Source organism: Cryptomeria japonica, chromosome 5 (genome assembly GCF_030272615.1).
Source record: "Cryptomeria japonica chromosome 5, Sugi_1.0, whole genome shotgun sequence".
In the NCBI taxonomy this organism is placed as follows: Eukaryota; Viridiplantae; Streptophyta; class Pinopsida; order Cupressales; family Cupressaceae; genus Cryptomeria; species Cryptomeria japonica.
Genome location: NC_081409.1, coordinates 190,836,449 through 190,857,207, shown reverse-complemented (window position 1 = coordinate 190,857,207; position 20,759 = coordinate 190,836,449). Strand labels below are relative to the sequence as shown.

The 20,759-nt window shown below is 36.7% G+C and overlaps 1 protein-coding gene across 5 annotated transcripts in view; it reads left to right on the top strand.

The window, feature by feature from the left end:
* The first annotated feature begins 10,472 nt into the window (after window positions 1-10,472).
* LOC131043276 (splicing factor U2af large subunit B) overlaps window positions 10,473-20,759 on the top strand; it is a 55,004-nt gene continuing 44,717 nt past the window's right edge. For 3 of the 5 annotated variants that reach the window (XR_009105506.2, XR_009105505.2, XM_057976472.2), the window contains exons 1-3: window positions 10,473-10,857; window positions 13,823-13,989; window positions 14,257-14,373. Coding sequence is in view for 2 of the 5 variants with exons in the window: in XM_057976472.2 (XP_057832455.1) it covers window positions 10,792-10,857; window positions 13,823-13,989; window positions 14,257-14,373 (350 nt within the window). In the remaining 3 variants the exon portion in view is untranslated. The remainder of the gene's footprint in view (window positions 10,858-13,822; window positions 13,990-14,256; window positions 14,374-20,759) is intronic. The other 2 variants (XR_009105507.2, XM_057976473.2) reach the window with 1 other exon arrangement.

Here is a 20,759-nt window from a genome sequence, read left to right as displayed (position 1 = left end):
TTCCATACCATATCCCCCTCAAAATAGATTCGTGTCTTGTTTTAAAAATAAAAAGTACCCCATTGGTAAAAAGATTTGTCAAAGCATGCATTATCAAGGCAAAAGATTAGGCATACATGAACAAGGCATATTGGAACCCCTCCATATCAAATAAAATATTGATGTTCATGGCCTCGGCTACATAGCTCACTCTCAAGATGTTGATACTCCTACTAAATCCTACATCCATCCATTTAAGCCCAAACATGCACATTCCTCATCCTTCAAATCCATTTTGAGTCCTTATATCCCAAAATCAAAGCCTTCATTCCTTCCATCCATCTTAGGTCCATATATTCCTCCATCCGCTAGCTCTCCATCCACATATCCTACTATGGATCAATATCAACAAAGACACACATCTTTGAGAACCTTCCCATCATCTACTTACATCAACCTATCCAAAATACCTTCATATTATCCCGATCTATCCGTAAATTCCATTCCCTCTGGAAGCACTTTGGATGCCAAGCATAAAGTCCATAAGTCCAACAATCCACATGTAGTTAAGGATCAACATGTCCCATTTAATCAACATGTAAAAACAAAGCATAATATGATCCAAAAGGAAGAAAAAAATATTCAGAAGGCCACAAAGGCCCATTGTAAAAAAGAAAGCAAATTCAAAAGCCATATGGATTCCTAAGTCACTTGTACAAGCAATGCACTCCAAGGAACTACAAAATAAAGAAAAGTAAAAAACCATGTGGATTCCCAAGCGGATTGTCAAAGCACAACATCTTAAAGAAAAATCAAAGTTGGCATAAAAAATTGTTATCCCTCCTGTTGAAACAATGTAGCTTCAGTAAGATAAATGATTGAATGAGAGATAAATGAAGTCTCTCATTCAATCGTCTGTCCTATCGATAAATCTACATGCTAATGGTAGACATCATAATCATCTTTATAAGCATTTCTATCATTGATCGAGATATGATCGTATTTGCTATGCGGTGATTTCATTTATATGTTGTGATTGTAATCGGTTATGCATATCTATTCTAGCTGTCATATGACAACACTAATTAGTGTTGTCATATGATAACTACAATAGTTATCGTATTAACATATTTTTGCTCTTATACTGATCCATAATCAGATTGCATTTACCATCGATTATCATGAAATAGCATTAAGAATAAACTGATTAGTGATTGGTTATTGATAACTAAAATTGCATTGGAAACTAACCGATTCATTATCAGTTACAGTGATAATCAAACCGCATTAAATCACAAACCGATTGGCATCAATTATCATTTGTTATGTATCAGCATTTATATTAACCGATAGTTATCAGTTTGCATTATGAAGAGGCACCACCCTTGATTAAGACATGTCTTGATCGGACATGTCCGGTCAAGGCATGCCTTGATCTTACAAGGCAATGCCTATATATATGTGCTGTGAAGAATGCTGGAGAAATATCGAAATCAATAAATATTATCTACAACCATTTGCAAACAAAGAAGTTTCAGTTCATAATCAGAAATAACTAGAGAGCATGCATTATTAGCATTGAATATTTGTCTAAGGAATTAAAAGAAAGACAATATCCTTAACATTCCACTTTTGAACATAAATTTGAATACTTTAACATGGTATCAGAGCAAGGTTGATCGAACCTAAGGCATTCAAATTTGAGAAGTTGAAATCGAGGATATAGACATCACATTTCCATGACTAACGCTATCAGATTTGAGGATAGACTTGAAGGAGGTGACAATTTCTCAGCATGGAAATTCAGAATTAAGATGATTCTAAAAGAGAAAAAAGTTGAATCATTTGTAAGCATTGAATCTAAAGAACCTGAGAATGAACCTAACAAATCAACATGGATCGAGGGAAATGAAAAAGCCATGAAGATCATAGTCGATGGAGTGAGAAATCAGATTACGCCAATAATAACAAAGCATGAGATTGCTTACCATATGTTCAAAGCACTCGAAAGAGCATTCGAGATAAACAATGCAAGTAGAACCCTGGCTCTAAAAAGAGGAATAAATCATATAAGTATGAACAAAGGAGAGTCAATCAATGCATACTTTATGTGGATATCATCCCTAAGGGATGAACTGGAAATGCTTGGATACGAGATCCAGAGCAAAGAGCTAATGCTCATTGCTCTAGATGGGTTGCCTAGTACATGGGAAACATTCGTCCAAGGCATGAGTGCAAGGGGTAAATATCCAAAATTTGATAGGCTAAGAGCAGATTGTCTTCAAGAGGAGTCAAGGTTAAATAAGAAGGAGATCAAACAAAAGAACATAGATGAAGATCTCCAAGTTCTAAATACCAACTCCAACAAGAAAAACAAGAAGAAACATTTCAAGAAGAGAAAGAACTGACATGAGAAAAGGTCATCTAAGAAAGACAACTCTCACATTCAGTGCTTTAGGTGTGATCAATATGGACACTATGCAACAAGATGTCTGGATAGAATCAAACAACAAGATACATTTGCAAAAGTGAAAAGGGAAGAATATGACTCCGAGAAGCATGCATTCTACTCTGCCCTCTCTAGCCAAGTATCCAATAAATGTAACACCCGGATCATTGACAGTGGGTCTTCAAGACACATCACTGGGTATAGAGAATTATTGGATTCCATGTTAGAAGAAACTGATGAAGAAGTAACCATTAGTGATGACTCTGCACATCCAATGAAAGGCGTCAGTACCTGCACCATTAAGCTGAAGACAGGCATGTCTCTCCAACTCATTGGAGTCCTATTCATTCTTGGCATCAAGAGGAACTTAATCTCCATATCTGCACTCGAAGATGATGGGTACGAAATAACCTTCATGAATAGTAAAGTTCTAGTATGGCCACAAAACTCTTCCATCAAGAAGGCTATAACCCTGGGACATAGAAAAGGCTATTTGTATGAGGTATGTACTGAATCTAACCTAGCCCTACTTCATGAGATTGTAGATTCTAATAAAATTTGGCATAGAAGATTAGGTCATTTAAACTTTCGTGCTTTATGTTCAATGGAAAAAATAGTAATTTGTTTGCCTAAGTTAAAACAATACCATTCCGGTACATGTAAGGGGTGTGCCCTAAGCAAAAATATTAGTTCCTTTCATAATAGTTCTAGGAAATCGAGCAATGTTTTGGAACTAGTTCATTCTGACCTATGTGAGCCAATGTTTGTACCATCATTAGGAGGGTTCTTTTATTATGTAATATTCATTGATGACTTCTCAAGGAAGACCTGGATCTACTTCCTTAAACGTAAAAAATCTGAAGAGATTCTCAAGAGATTTAAGGAATTCAAATTCCTCTTTGAAAACTCTTCCAGAAAGAAAATAAAAGTCCTAAGAACTGATAATGGGAGGGAATATACCTCAGACATCTTTAGGGAATTTTGTAAAGAAGCTGGGATTAAGAGGGAGTTCACTGTTCCTTACAACCCCCTACAAAATGGGGTTGTTGAAAGGAAAAATAGAACCATTGTAGAAGCAGCCAAAGCCACGCTCCTTGATCAAAACTTAGAAACTCACCTTTGGGTAGAAACCTCCAACACTGTTGTTTACATACAAAATAGATGTCCTCATTCCCACATTGAAGACAAGACCCCTGAAGAAGTCTTCACCGAGATAAAGCCAGATATCACCCACTTTAGAATATTCGGCTGCCCTATTTACTTTCACATACCTAAAGAGAAAAGGACAAAACTAGAACCCTCTGGAAGAAAAGGAATCTTTGTTGGACATAGTGAAACCTCTAAAGCTTACAAATTTTTTGTACCTGGACATAGCAATATGGAACGTAGTAGAGATGTTATATTTGAAGAAAACGTGGCCTTCAAAAGGGCTAAATACACTATTGAGTCTGAAATCTATGCTCCATCTTTAGACCTAGAAGAGTTCAGAAGAAAATGAAGTACAAATTACTCCCCAAGAAATCCCTAAGAAAAGACCTCTACAGGCTCACAAAACAATGGAGGATGCAAGGGACTTTGCAGCTCCTTCAGGGACTTTTAGAGAAGGTAAGAGGCCCCGAAGATTTTCTAGCTATGTAGCCCTTATAAATGATCTCTCCAAATCAAAACCCTCTAGTGCACCAGAAGCTCTTAAACTCAAGTATGAGAAAGTTTATTTGGATCTACATGGGTTCACTGATTCAAATTGGGCTAGAAGTGTGACTGATAGGAAAAGTACCTCAAGATGCTACTTCAGTTTGGATTCAGCCATGATATCTTGAATTAGCAGGAAACAATCTTCAATAGCTCATATTTCTACAGAGGCCGAATATATCGCAGCTTCCATGGCTGCACAAGAAGCTGTATGGCTTAGAAAACTACTTGTGGAATTATTCGGTGAACCACTGAAGCCTACTATAATTCATTGTGATTACCAGAGTTGTATAAAACTCTCTGTGAACCCTGTATTTCATGATAGATCCAAACACATAGAGATTCCTTACCACTATGTGAGAGATATGGTGGATAGGAATGTGATTCAGTTGCAATATATCAGTACAGGAGACCAGACAACAGACATATTGACCAATCCTCTATCCAGAGTAAAAGCTGAACACTTCAGGAAAGGACTTGGTATGATTGAATTTTAATTTGCTTTCTAATCAGTACTAATATATAAGATGTTTAATGTGTAAACTTCTTTTGTCGTGTTATGACTTTATGGGCTCCTCCCCCTGTGTCCATTTCTAAGAGGTGACAAATTTTTAGATAATGAACACTTGTACTGAACATTACAAGGTGACGATCTTGTAATGTTGATATCATCTTGACTTGATATCATCTTGACTCGTGGATGTGCCATGATATGTTATGGTAGACATTATGTGACGTAATGTCAGTGCACATACCATAACCTGGATATAAGAGAATTCAATATTCTCAAATTATTTTATATCCAAGGTATTGCATGTTATGCGATACTGATATCATGTGCTATGGGATATCTCTATATCACGAGATGATGTGATATATTTTTGTATCACGTGTTATGTGATACATCATGTCACGAGCATATGTGACTTGATCTTTTGTATTACGAGGTCATGTAATACATTCTATTATGAGAAATGTGATGCTATATAATTAGATGATTATTTCAATGTTTACATAGATCTCCATTTATCTTCCCTAGCTAAGAGGGAGTGTTGAAACAATGTAGCTTTGGTAAGATAAATGATTGAATGAGAGATAAATTAAGTCTCTCATTCAATCATCTATCCTATCGATAAATCTACATGTTAATGGTAGACATCATAATCATCTTTATAAGCATTTCTATCATCAATCAAGATATGATCGTATTCGCTATGTAGTGATTTCATTTATATGCTGTGATTGTAATCGGTTTTGCATATCTATTCTAGTTGTCACATGACAACACTAATTAGTGTTGTCATATGATAACTATAATAGTTATTGTATTAACATATTTTTTCTCTTATACTGATCCATAATCGGGTTGTATTTACCATCAATTACCATGAAATAGCATTAAGAATAAACCGATTATTGATCGGTTAATGATAACTAAAATTGCATTAGAAACTAACCGATTCATTATCAGTTACAATGATAATCAAACCACATTAAATCACAAACGGATTGGCATCGATTATCATTTGTTATGTATCGACATTTATATTAACCGATAGTTATCGATTTGCATTATGAAGAGGCACCACCCTTGATCAAGACATGCCTTGATCTTACAAGGCAATGCCTATATATGTGCCATGAAGAATGCTGGAGAAATATTGAAATCAATAAATATTATCTACAACCACCTGCAAACAAAGAAGTTTTAGTTCATAATCAGAAATAACTAGAGATCATACATTAATAGCATTGAATATTGTCTAAGGAATTAAAAGAAAGACAATATCCTTAACATTCTACTTTTGAACATAAATTTGATTAATTTAACACCTCCTTCAAAATGCCTGCCAACTTTCAAATCCATTTTGGGTCCTTATATCCTAAAATCCATAGCCATTCTTCAAATCCCCAAATCCCAAATTCACCTTTCCTCCATCACTCCACCACCCCTCAAGGTGTGTGCCAATGTTGATCTTGCCGACATTTTCCTCCACTCATGCATAAGCCTTCCAACATCCAATCTATTATCCAACACCTCTTTTCCATCCTTCCATCCCTCTTATCCAATCCTTTGCATAAATCCCTATCCCATTTCATCCCATCATCAATTTCATTATCCTATCAACGTCTTTGAGCATACCTTCATAACCATGGTCTATTGCAACACATGTTTCAAGGCTGCTATCCAAACAACAAGACTCTCGAGTCCTTCCTCCATGTCCTATCACACATCCATTGTCTTTTGAAAAAGTAAAAATACAAAAAAAAGAAAGAAAAATGATCCTGAAAAAAGTATAAAAAATTATAAAAGGGATCTAAAAAAAGAAAAAGTAAAGAGAAATAATTCGTCCACTGGTGAAAACTTGGCAAACAAGCACCTTGGATGAGTACCATGATGAAAACATGGCAAACAAGCATCATGCGTAATCCTTCATCTTCTTGCATTCCATACTTGGGGGCAAGTTCCATTCAAGCTATCTTATCACAACCTATCCCATCATCTTTCATTGTCCTTCATCCTTATTTGCATCCATATTCCCTTTTCCATCTTTGATCTTGACAAGGCTAAGGATCTTCCTATGCACCACATGTCCTATCTGCTTCACCTTGTCCACATCCCTTTTGTCCATATTGGTTCCCTTATCATGCCCTGATCCTATTCATATCCCTTGTCCATTTTTTAATCTTTCTTATCACATCCATGGATTATTATTATCCCCCTAATCCATTCCTTGATCTTAATCAAAGCTAAGGACAAAAAGAAAACAATTTTTTTTTCAAAAACACCTCTTGATATGTTCCTTCGTAATCCAATGAACCATGCTATCATTTGATCTTGTTATGTCCAACCCCTTACCCTGGAAAAAACATGTTATCCCATCATTGGATAGTCCTTGATAATCAAAGTAGCTTCAATACCATTATAAGCTCCCATTATCTTTCCTCTATCCACTTCCATTCCATCAGTCCATTCATCCATCCATAATGTCCCTGCCTTGCTAGACACCAGGGGCATCTTCTTTATCATGATCAATCAATGAAGTCCTTCTCATTGCAAAAATGGACAATGAAGTGTGTACATAGCTTAAAAAGTCTTGAAATAATCCAAAAACATCTAGAAAACGTCCTAAAAAATCTCCAAAAACATCAAATAACCATAAAATCCAAGCAATAATCATCATTATCATTTCCTTCATCAATAAACTTGTCCTTTGCAATAGATAGATACCTGAGCAGACATAGACGAAAAAATCGTAACACTGCACTTATCAAATCATGCATTAATGGACAACCTATTAATCCAATCAACAATCAATTAGATCAACATGTTGCATCAATCAATCAACCTATCAACTTGTCCTTTGTCAGTCCATCATGTGCCTTATACAGGCTGCAATATACTCGAAACTAGACAATGTCCATCTTAAATAGGGTACTTCATTCCTGAAACCAGACATTATGATCATCCTATCAAACATAAACAATCAAACTATCAACTTTGACAATAAGATCAGAATGGTTGTTGGCTCACTTGGTCTAGTGAGTCTTATCTTTTATTGTTTTATCTTTGGTCATGTTCCTATTCTACTCGAGAATATCACTGAGTAATGAGAGTGGTTGGGATGGTTCATGACCTTTTTATTTTTGTATTCTGTTTGTGGGATGTTGTTCATGATATTCTGACAAATGCCCATCTTGGGTGTTTGTGTTGGTTCCGTCATTTTATGACTATTGCACATACCTTGACCCTTGGCATACAACCCATTTTTTTCACATATCATGGACACATTCCTTGTTAGCAAATTATCTCTCTTTTTCAAAAGGATCACATTATCGCTCTGACCATATATATGTCACGATGTGATGTATTAGTTTTTACTATATTAAAAATAAAGCTCTCTATTGCCAAAGGTGAATGAATGAAAGCAAGGATTCATCTTTCCTAATTGGTCCTCATCTCATATTTTTCCTCCTTACTAACTTTTTGATTTTTGATTTTTCATCTACCATTTTTCTCTTCTTTCGAGAGATCATTCATTTCTTTTAGACATCAACCATCTCTCGAGGGGGCATCTTATTTCCATCCCTCGGTCTGCATCCTTTAGTTTGCTAGGGCATGATTTTTTATTTTTTTTCAATTTTCTTTGAAACAATGCTCTGAATTGCATTGTCTCAAATATGGGCAAAATGTAGACACTTGAAATCTGTACCATCTTCGTTCTCCATTTTTAACCTTATCGCTCGTATGATCTTCTTTATTCGTGTGATCCCGTCCAGTCCATATTGTTCCCTTGCCTTCCCATTTCAGGTTTGGGATTGTATTTTACCCTTAACCTCATCCCTTTCGTGTAAGATTGTTCCCTTGTCACTTTTGCAGTGATGTTTCACCTAATTGCGTCCCAATTAGGGTTTTTTGTTTGGCCCGCTTGTTCAACCTTTTCACACCTATCTAGATTCTTCCCCTCTCTTCTGGCTCGTAATGCAAAAGTTGCATTTTGACCTCTGCTGAACAACCCCCTTGCATTGGATTTTTTCCCTCTTGCTTCGGTAGCGTCCGTTTTGACCATTTTATTCGTCTCAGGTTTAGGGTTTTTAGGCTTGCTTTTTAAGGTTTTGTCGCTTCCTGCCTTTCGTTTCCGATCTCGTTGGATCCCCTCTTCTGCCTAGTCATATGCAAAATTTGCATTTTGACCTCTTTTCTAGTTCCATGGTGTTGCATTTGTCCCTTCTTCGTTCGGTGACTTGCTTTGACTCAGTATTGTTCAGTTTTACCCAATTTGCCCTAATTCACAGTTTTTCACTCAAATTGTCTCATTTCCCATTCAAACTTTCCCATTCTTTCCAATTTCATCTATTTGGACCCAAATTGACTTAATTTGACCCCTTTTATGTCCTTGGACGCCAGTTTGACTAATTTGCCCTTTTAGGTTTAATTAATTAATTAAACCCCTTTTACTAATTATTCTGCCCTAATCATTTCATCAAACCCCTTCCCCTTTTTTAATTAATTAAATAATATTACATTATTTGGTTAATTTCGATTTATCCCCTTTAATTAAACAATCTTAATTGATTAATTAAAGGTTCTTTCATTTTTTTAATAAATGGGGTAAAATTTTATTCAAGTAAAGCCAACAAAAATAGAGCAAAAGGCCTCAAGCCCACAATGATAAGTTTCCATCATCCCTAATTAATTGTCTCAAGGAAGAGCTTCCTAGCCAAAAAGGTTCTTTCAATTTTAACCTATAGTTGAATAATTAATTGTAATTATTCAATTATCTAATTATGTCTTCAAATTAAATAAATATCTTTATTTATTTAATTTTCGTAATTATCTTCTCAAATAAGGATAATATCTGCTTTTTCAATTTTTAATTGTAAATATCTTCCCAATTTTTGAAAATGACAACTTTGTCTCATGAATTATCTTTGATTTTCGAAAATCCTAAGTATCTCATTTTAATTCAATTTTTAATTCGAAAATGAGGTATGCATCCCCAAAAATCTACTTTTTGCTTTTTTGTTGCTTTTTCCTTCTTCTCCTTCATCCTTCCTTGAATGACAACTTTGTTGTGCGTTCGATCTCGTCCATCCACCTGATAAAAAATCTTTTTGATCTTGCCCATCTGTCGAGTCTCCAGTTTCTCTATAAATTGAGGACTCCCCTTCAATCATTTTCATCCAATTTTCAAGTAGTTTCATTCTATCGCATTTTTGAGCATTTATTTAGTTTAGGTAATGTTGTTTTGTCCATATAATCATGAATAACTCATCTTTAATCACACATTTCGAGTAAGATTCACATATCAAGCCCCTTTGCTTTCATCATGCACCTAGCTTCTCGAGAGTGACATATCCACATTTGAATTGAAAGGAAGATCAACGAGGTCTAACTGAAGGAATAATAGATGGTTTGCATCTATTTTGTATTTCATTTCAATTACTTTGTTGGTAGGACTAGGAAAGGTAGCTTGCAATTTGAGCTTCTGTGATTAGCTTAGATAGATTGCACACATGTTTCATTTTTCAAACCAATTCCCCTTTTTTGTCGTCCACAACTTCTTCATCAGCCTACTTTAAATTCTTCCATTCCCAAATCTAAATGTCCAAAACCTTTGATGGTTCTACATAAGCCACAACAAGTTTTTCCCATACCCCTATGAATATTAATTATTAATTTGACTCTAAGAAAGGATTGTTATAAACATTAATCCAAATGTAAATATTCAATACCATTAATTTCAATTATCTAACATTTCTTTAGAAAATTAAAAACGCATTACACATTAGTGCATCTTATTATATTGACATTCCACCGAAATAAATACAAAATGCAAAATTCACCACTACCTCTATACGTTTATGATGAACCTCCATCTTAATGTCCTCTCTAAACTCGGTTGTCTACTTGTTACCAAAAACAAAAAATCTGGACTAGTTTGCTGAAAACCTAAGTCAAATTACGATGACCCCATTTAGTTGCATCAGTCCTGCTCTATGATTTTTCTGAAAATTCCTCCGAGACCCCTAGATTTGGGATTATCCCTCTGAATTTTAATTAGACGCGCAGAAAAAGGGAAACAAATACATTAAACTGGAGGAATTGCAATGATATTTACGAGTTAGAATTGAAATATACCTCAAATCAAAACAGATAACATTGTCAAATGGCAAGAGATGATGGCCGAAACAGGGCACGCAGGGAGGAAGACGATACTAATGGCAGAAATGAGGTTGGCATATGTTAATTTTGCATTAGGTTTAATGTGTACATGTGTGTATCTTCAATTTCCGTTTTGAGTTGGTTTTCAGTTTGTTTTATATTTATGCTTTAGCACTTTAAAATTACAAACCCTTTGGTGCGCGCCATCCTTAATTAGACAGAATGGAATTGAGTAAGTGGCATAACCTTTGTAGATGAGTACGGGCTTTAAGCTTTGTTGTGAGTGCATTTTGGCATTTGGAGAGTGTTTAGTGAGTGTTTTTGAGGGTTTTTATGGCTGTTGAATTTATCATTTGCGTTCTGGTTGCTCTCGCCAAGATGATATTTATTATTAGTAGTCAAGCTTTGTGAAAGAGCTCAGCAATTGTACAAGACTTTGCTGTATTTGTGAGTTTTTCCCAAAAGCATTCTAGTAGAAAAATTCAACCTGAATTGGCTGTGGCAGCCATGTGCCTCATTTATGTTGAAGGTATCAACTTACACTTGACTTGGCTGGATGAGCGGTCTTTGCTTTCTAAGAGATGAGGAAGATCAGGAGTTACTAGGCCCGAGTAGTCGGTTAGTAGCATAAGTGACATGTCTACTTGACACGAGAAAACTGCTGTTCTGTGTACTGGTTGACAAGGCACCAAAAACCTGTTTTCAAAATGATTTATTTCTCTTGTTGCAGAATTAAAGGGTTTTCTTCCATCAGCCATTAATAAGATTATGGCTGGATTTGTGGGGAAAGAGTTCAACTTCCTTTTAGGCTTTTAATAATATTTAGGTTTTAATGAGAATAGATTTTTTTGGGTAGTGAGTTTTGTAACTTATGGATTTGGCAGACATGATTAACTTGCATAGGGAAATAGGTTCTCAGTCCATGATCCAAATGAGACCAGACTATTGAGAATTTGATCCTGGGGCTTGCTAGTGGTAGCTCTGGGTGTTTTACCATGGAGCCACCAGCCCTTCACAGGGTTGGTCTTTCTCAGTGTGGATTTAACCGTTAACCTGCAAAAACACACGTAGCTATTGACTCTGATACTGTGTTCTAAGATATGGACCTGCTAGGATAGAAACTCAGGACATCACTGTAATGTCCCCTACCAGGAGGCTGCCAATTTCCCAATAATTAACACACATCATTATGTATCACTAAGCCTTAAATCAGTTCATTAAGCTAGAGAACCATTAGTATTCATAATACAATCAATAGTTACTATATTTAAGCCCCAATCCTTACTTCTTCCTAATCATCAACCCTAACTAAGGATGAGGGATTACTTGTTAGGGTGCTAGGAAACCACCTCCACAAATAGGCCCAAGGGCTTCAGGAACACCCGTCCATAGCACCTCTGGGAATCCCTAATGGTTTTGGGAACGCCCATCCATACCACCTCTCAAGGCTCACCTATTTTGGGATGGAATTACTATATCTTTCCCTCAACAAAACCAACCTATCCCACGAGTGGCAATAGAGAATGTTTAAGGATTAGGCTATGAATATATTTATACCTTATGTATTATGAATATACACACATATATAGATAGAATACAACATGACCAGTTTATAAATCTGACTCTTCTACTGTTAATTAATACAACTGGGACAGCATATGTATTAGACCCTATAATAGCTCTTTTATTCTTAATAGAAATCAGATATAACATTCTGTAAATCAGTATTAATTCATGAGTAAGTTACAGCATACCCAAATGGCTGCCACACAATGCTTGCCAGAAAATATCACTTGTTTCCTTGTTGAACACAGCTGATGTATATACACACTCATGATCTCTTCCATGCTCCTCTTCTTGGAATGGGGGTCCCTTTATATCCCTTGGCTCCGTTGAAGGAACATGCCTCGTCATCGTTAAGTGCCTTGTCCAACGGGAGATGCTCCTTGGTTCGTGGCTCTTTACCATCGTGGGAGTTGAGTTATGCTTAATCATTTCTTAATGCAACTGATTACAATTAAAGCTTCTCTTCTCTTGTAATTGAATGCTAATTCCAGCCTCAACAAATATTACTAACAGATATAATTGATCCAATTAAATTACCAACTGCATATATTGCCTTTATATCCATTTGACACTTGAAACCGATCAGGGTGAATTAATCCATCGACTAGCATAAGTCCATTTCCGGCATTGTTGCTTTGATAGCGATTTGTAGGTGAAATTGTGAGGTCTTACTTTGTAAGATGATTTCACTTACAGTTTTATTATTGAGGAAAGATCGGGGTCATGACAGTCTGCCTTTCCCAAATTGTCCTCAAGCAATGATACTTCTAACCAAGTCCTCCTAATTGGAGGATCCCTAAACTAACTTTTTGATCCTCAACGCTGTCTCTAATTCACTGTAGGTTATCTCGACTAAAAAATATTTCAATTATGAAATGGTTGTAGAATAAGGAGTGTTGAAGCATTTCATGATGATTAGATCATAGTTTTTATGATCATAAAACCTGATAATTTTCCTTAAAAATATGCTAGTAGTAGTTGTATGTGTGACATCTCTATTGCAAAATAAAGGATATGCTTTATCAATGGCTAAGCAAATATCCATGTAACTAATAAAATGCTGTTAAAAATATACATCTCTTGTATGTACTATCAAGTAGTCAATTCATATGATATTTACTTGTGATAAAGAAGCTATGTCTAGACCTGAAGATTGAATGAAAAGTAAAGTTGAAGCATTTCTAAAGGAAAACTGGTATTTCTTTTTCTGGTATTTATAGATATCAAATAAGAGCAACATTTCTCTTGTAGCATTTATTTTTCAACCATGTATTTTCCAGTAGCCTTCCATAAAATAAATCAAAGCTTGTTATAATATCGTCAAGGTTTTTATTTCAAGAAATTTCTGGTAAGGTTATATGAAGGGTCCACATTTCTATTGTTCTTAACGATTAGTGAAAAATGCATCAATTGGCATACTTCAGAAATTGTGTGAAGGTTCATTGGTTTCTTTTCTGGCTTTGTGGCAGTCATTGTATGAGAATGATAGAGGTAGAGAACGGATGAGAGAAGATGTTGGAAGATACAGAGATAGAGGACAAAGAGATGATGATCAAGCCAGAGGTGGTGGTCGAAGTTTTTCCAATCGTCGTTATAGGGAGGAAAATGATCGAAGCCATAGAAATGATCGTGACAGGTCTGTCTATGTTTGAATTTTAAAGCAAAGCTTCAACTTACTAATTATGACCATACTTTATGTGGTTTGAAACATCTCATTGATTATGCTTTCCTTTCCTATAATGAATTTTATAACCTGCCTACTATTTTGTTGGATGCCAATCCCAATTGCTTATCCTCCTCTGTTTAAGTAAACGTTCTTCTATCTTTGGGAAGATTAATAGACTGGGCATTTTTAATAATTTTTAATGCAAACTGACTTCAACAAGTTTCTTTTTGTGAGCAGACGATATGATCATGATAGAGAACACCGGCATAGGCGAAGGTCAAGGTCGGGTTCTCCTAGTCGATCTTATGATCGTCGAGAACGACGGTCTAGATCAGGTTCCCGAGAACGCAAAAGGTACTGAGCTTAGTGTATCACATAATTGCCATTTTATAGCATAAGTTGTTGGCTCTTATGGTTTGTACATGCTTTTGTTAGGTGTGACAAATAGGATTTTAGGTTTGTGATCTTTATGTGTGATGTCAATGAAAATGATTGGTAAAACAGTTTTCGTGTGAACATTGCTAATAATATTTTCAATCTCTACCGGTGGTTTCCAAGACAGAGGTATTCAAAAGCATGTAGCATAGCTGTGAGATTATTTATTGTCAATTTATGTTCCATTGAAGGTTCCTCAGTACTCACTCTGATGGATCCAGTTATCTATTCTATGTTATATATTCTGCATGGCTCTATCAAGGAGCTATGATGGTTTCTACTTGTCTATTTTAAATCTGTTTAGCTTCAAAATTTTCAGTTTGTGAGGACTAATATAGAACCATTCTGCAAGTAAAATGGAAGAATAATTTTCAACTTGAACAAAATGACTACAAAGAGCAAAAGTAATTTATTAACCTACCCAAAAGAGTTGGAATATATTTCCATATGCATTGGTATCAGGAAAAGCATTTAAACAACTACAAGTCTAAAGAATGATTGATGGCTATGACTAGGCTTGGCGAAGAAATTTATTAACAGAGTGTCATGTTTTCAGCACACAAGTAAGCATAGCATCTGCATAGAATTTAATGTAGGGGAATCGGAGCTTGAATGACTGATATTTAGAGATTACATTATGCTTGCAGAGGCTGCTAGGAATTCAACGGTTATAGAAAATTAGAATAGATAGCAAGAGGATTTGAGTTGGAGGAGAATACTAAGGTGGAAAGCAATCCAGAAAGAAAAGGGGAAGGTGAGGAGGGAGAAACTTCTGAGTTTGAAATAGATGAGGATAGTACATTTGAGGAGGAAGATGAAGGGATTGTTGAGGAGAGAACCATTGAGCAATCTCAATTCAAAATTAAAAAAACCTGGATTGGGGGAGAAAGCGAGAAGAGGCAGGAAAATCGACAAAGAACTATTAGAGATTGCAGGGAATGCCAAGGGGCAAACTAAAGTGCAGTTGGAGGCAGTTGGTAATGACAAGGGACAGACCAAGATGCAATTGAGATCAGGGAATGGTGTTACCCTTCCTGAGTTGCAATGAGGCTCATTACTTGGAATGTTAGGGACATCAACACCCCTAACAAAAGGCGTGTGATCAAGTGTCAAATTGATCAAGCAATGGCCAATGTTGTTTTGTTGTAGGAAACCAAGTTGTTGAAGGAGGAATTAGACAATTTGATGCAGAGGTGGAGGTGGTGGCAAGGGACGTTTGTAGACGGCTCGGGGGGTAGGAGTTCTTTGGAAAGCAAACAAATGTTCAGTGGAGGAGATTGTCCAAGATCAATGGTGGCAGTTGGTGAAGGTTAGGACACATTGGTTGAAGGATGATCTGTTTGTGGTGAATGTGTATGGGCCCATACAACAGAGAAAAAGGGACTGTGGGATAAACTTCTAGATGTTTTTCTTACTTTGTAAGGACAAAAAGTTATCATTGTATGGGATTTCAACGCTACAGTCTCTCAGTTTGAGAAGCGGGGAGGAATGATGGGTGTCATATGCCCCTCACATTCTAATTAGAGGAGTCTTGAATGTATCCTTAAATAATATTTTAATGATATAAATTGATTTTTTATTATTGTTATTTTCTTTCCCTTAAATAATTGTTATTGATATTAATTGATTTTATTATCATTATATTCTGATTCACGTTAAAAGTTTAATAATTACTGATGTTCACGATTTGTTATGGGCAACCAATAATGGTTGCCATGGCTAGTAATAGCAATAAAGGGGAAAGGTAGCAACCTTTCAAAGGGGTTGCTGCTACTAAAGTCATGACCATTGATTGGTGGCCTTCCACCATGAAAGGGAGGGGGGAATAAATAGCCTCCAAGCATTTGAAGCAGAGTAGCCAGAAACTCCTGTCCCTCCCTGGGTACGTGTATCCCCGTATCCATTCCCATATCCGAAACAAATACGTATCCAATACAGCCCATACACATTGAATACTGTACCCACATGTGCCCAAAAAACCTTGATTTCCAACCATGCTAGATACTATGTGATTTGATTTTTTTAAAATTTGATGGAAATCTTCCTAACTTAAATTTTAGAAAACTTCATTGATTCATTTTTTTAATAAAAAAATTGGTATAAACAAAACCTACACCCAATGAGAAAGACAAATGAAATGTTTTTCTATTTGAGTGGCCCATTTTTTGGGTTATCTTCCAATGCAACTCTACTATTTTTGCATATTGTAAAATGTTAAATCAACTTATCATTATTTATGTAGCAATTATGTGTCTATATTGCTTTTGTAATGAAAATGTCCTCGAATAACTTAGAAAATTGTGTTAAATATATGGGTATGTGTTTTTTTGTGAATGATGTCTCCAGCTGTATCCATATTCAGGGTCTTAAACAATGACCGTATCCGTATTTGTATCTGTATCCGTGTCCATGCAACTTTGATTTGAAGGAAAGGGACGGAGAATCAACCTACACAAAGACCTGAAGAAATAAGAATTGAAGGATTCAGATTGGATATCTTATAAGATATTAAATATTGAGCAGTTCGTCTGATTACCACGGTTTGGTATGAGTTTTCTGTGCATAGCATAATAAGTATTTTAACAATATACATATGTTTCTGCATACGATTAACATTACACTGCTGTTATGATTGCTCATATAATTCACAGTAAATATTAGTCTGATTTAATGATACTCTGCAGCTAATTTATTATATGTAGAAAGAATTCCTTCATTTGTTCTGAATATACCCAATCATGGTGAGAGAAGGAAGGGATCCTAAATAGGGGGAACGGTGTTGGGGTCACCCCTAAGCACGCCACCTCAAATGTATGGAAGGGTCCACATGAGGCCAAAGGGGGGCGAAGGTGCTCTGCATTTGGGCTTAGGAGGGTTAGACTTAGGGGCACCCTATTGGGGTAAATCCTTATCCTCTCTACCATGGTGATGGATGGAATCATGTGAGTGGGAGAAGTTGGCTTGATTGAGAGAGAACGGTTGTAAGAAACCCTATCAAGTTACTAATCAGTTGGCTTGATTGAGGGGGAACGGTTGTAAGACACCCTAGCAAGCTACTCTTCCATGGCTTGATTGAGGGGGAATGCTTGTAAAGACACCCTATCAAGTTACCCATCCTAGCTTGCTATGATTAGGGTTCATTAGTTAGTTAAGTAACCTTGTAATCAATTAGTAAGTTATGATCTATATCTCTACATATACAGTTGTTTGTAATCAATTGCTTTATGTTTCATCATAATTAATCATTCTTTACTTTGTGCACCATAATTAGTCATTCCTTACTTTATGTATCATCATAGTTAGTTGTTTGTAATTATCATTCACTTATATAATACAATTTGTAGGTTATTTTCTAACTTGTTTGTAGGTTTTCTTTTTTAAGGAGATAAAGGTACTCCCCCTCTAACCCTCCCTTATTGGCTGAGAATTGTAATCTAGAGCAAACTAGGGCACTTTACAAAGGGGACATTACAACGGGCTACTCGTAGGTGAAACAGAACTTTATGGAGATTATCAGTAGAAATAATTTGCAAGATGTAGTGCGTAAGAACAACATTTTCACTAGGACCAATAGAAGGCAGGGTTTCATGTATTGCAGACTGGTTATATAGGCATCTTCTGGCTGGGGATTGGTCAAATGTGGTAGCCATGATGGAAGGAAAGATTCTTAGTTTGCCTGGTTTTGATCACTTTCTAGTAGCTTTGATTTTCATCTTGTTTGTGGCATTGATTAAGTGCCCATTTTGAAAACATGTGGCTCAAGGATAAAGGTCTGAAGGACAAAATGGTGGAGTGGTGGTCGAGGGAACCTGATTACAAAGGCTCATCCTTGCACTATGTATCTAGAAAATTGTGGGTTGTCTAACAACATTTGCATGAATGGAACAAAAATATGTTCGGGGATATATTTATTGACAAGGAAAGAATTGAAGGTAGAGGATAGTTAGTCAAGGTACGAATGTGGAGGACTTTGAGGAAGGAAATGCATTGACTAAGCAATACAATGAGATCCTAGCTAGGGAAGAGATTTTTTGGAGGCAAAAATGTAGAGAACATGGGTTAAGAACGGTGGCGGGACACCAAAATTTTCAACTCAACCAAGTCTAATAGATGTTTGAATCGGATTTCAAAAATTGCAAAATAAGATGGAACAAAAGTTGGCATGGATGCAGAAATTGGGGCTGAAGCAGCATGATTCTTTGAAAAGTTATTAATGTAGATATTGGGTGAAGTTGGGTTACAAAATTCAAACACCAAGGGAGAACAAAGCTGATTGGCCAACCCATTTAATGTGGGGTAGTAAAATTCTACCCAAAGCTGGGGTCTTTGCTTGGGCAGCATTGCAAGGATCCTCATTGGGGATATAGATTAAAGAAGATTGAAATTGTTGGACCAGCCAATTTCTCCTTGTGTAAAGCTGATGTGGATACAGTAAACCACTTGTTGTTGAATTGTAGAATGGCCAAGTATTGCTGGAAAAGGATAATGGATAAACTTGAGTATCAAACTCCACTATGTAAAAAAGTTTGGGCCACGTTCATTGCTTGGCCAATGCTTTGTGAGGGAGTAGTCTTTTGTGGGCTTTGGTGTGTTAGCCATGCTTCATAGTTTGGGAACTATGGAAGGAGCGAAACCATAGGATTTTTCAAGACAAGGAAATGAGTGAAGATCACTTAGCAAAATTGAGGCCAGTATAGTCGAGACTGCCAACAGGGTTGCAAGGAACCAATGTCTTAAGAAGAGCAAGTTCACCACTTGGGATGATTGGATGACTAAGACATGGTCGGGCCTTAGAGTCCCCCGTATTTCTGGGGTTTGACAGGTTGATTTGCTCTCTAATCCAAGGAATGATGTGAAGTGGCAACCCTCAGATGATGGGTTGTTGAAGAGGAATTTTGATGGGGTTGCTAGGGGTAACCTTGGAGCAGCCAATGCGTGTGTGGTGAGGCATAGCGAGGGTTGGATTCTTTAGGTTGTCAGAACGAGATTGGGGATTGTGTCAAATATTGAAGCAAAATTTCATGTTGCCCTATTGGGGATCTGGGTAGGTAGAGATTTGCAATGTGAACATTTCCATCTAGAAGGTTATTCCCAAATTGTGGTTAACGTTAGACACCAACTTCACTAGTAGACTGGGAGGCGTGTTGCCATTTTACCTGATATTTCCTTGCTTGGTCCAGGCTCGTGGATGGGATGATATTTATTATGATAGTTTGCAGTTGAACCGAAGAAGGATTGATGTTGCTAACTAATGCGTTTGAGGCAGTTTTTTAAATAGTTAGTAGATGGTAGTGGCCACATTGTAACAGGCGGTGGGCCTGATTGGCAAGATTGACACCTACATGTATTTGCTTGCCAAGAAAAGGCAGATGTCATTCTATGGTGATATCTTTGAGTGGAGGTTGATGGAGACTTTTAAGATGTGGGTGGGGTTGGTGCTTCATGCCATCTAGTTGGTGCTGGGTGATGAATACTTGGGTGATAAGAGTCAATACCGATGTAGCCTCCATTTGAGTAGTCTATAAAATTTTAGGGCCCTACTATTCTAATGGGGCCCGCTAGTTTGTTGCTATGCTTTTGGACATTGGTGAGACAGAGAAGATGGTGACAAAATTGATCTGGAAGAAGTGGTGGGGCAGCTTGAAGGGCTACCTGTTCCGTGTCGTTTCTTGGCAGGGTTTAATTCCTAATGGCTGCATGCAGCCAAAGTTGGGTGTGGAAGATGACAATCTGTTGCAGGTTTTTGTAGTATGTGTTGTGGGGATGGATGTTTAGGTGCAACGCAACTAGGCAAGGAACGACATAAACTCTCTAAATGGTTGGGTGGAAGGGGTGGTGGTCGGGGATAGTCATTGGGCCTGTGTGTTGGTGGCAGATGTGGAGGACGACAACATTTTGACTAGCAATGAGGTCGGTTGATCGTGGTAGGGTGTAGACTTGGCTTGGCCTCCCTTTTTGGCTACGAAGGTGATAGATGTTTTTTGGCTTTTTGATTCATTGTCCATAAGACTCGCTCGAGCATTTTTGTATTTTTGGCTTTGGCAGATTTATTTAAGGGTTGGGCTGGTGATAATCTATGAATATAGTATATGTATTATGTGGTGTATAATTCCTTGAATCACAACAATTTTTGTGTAGGGCTCGATGGGGGTTTGCGGTGTAGGTGTAGAGGGAGGTATATGTATATGCCTCTACAAATGTAATCTTTGATGATAGCAATTTACGGGTGTGGCCCTGAAAGCGCCATATATATATATATATATAATTATTATTTAGAGAGATAAGATTTCCACAGTCCATGTTAA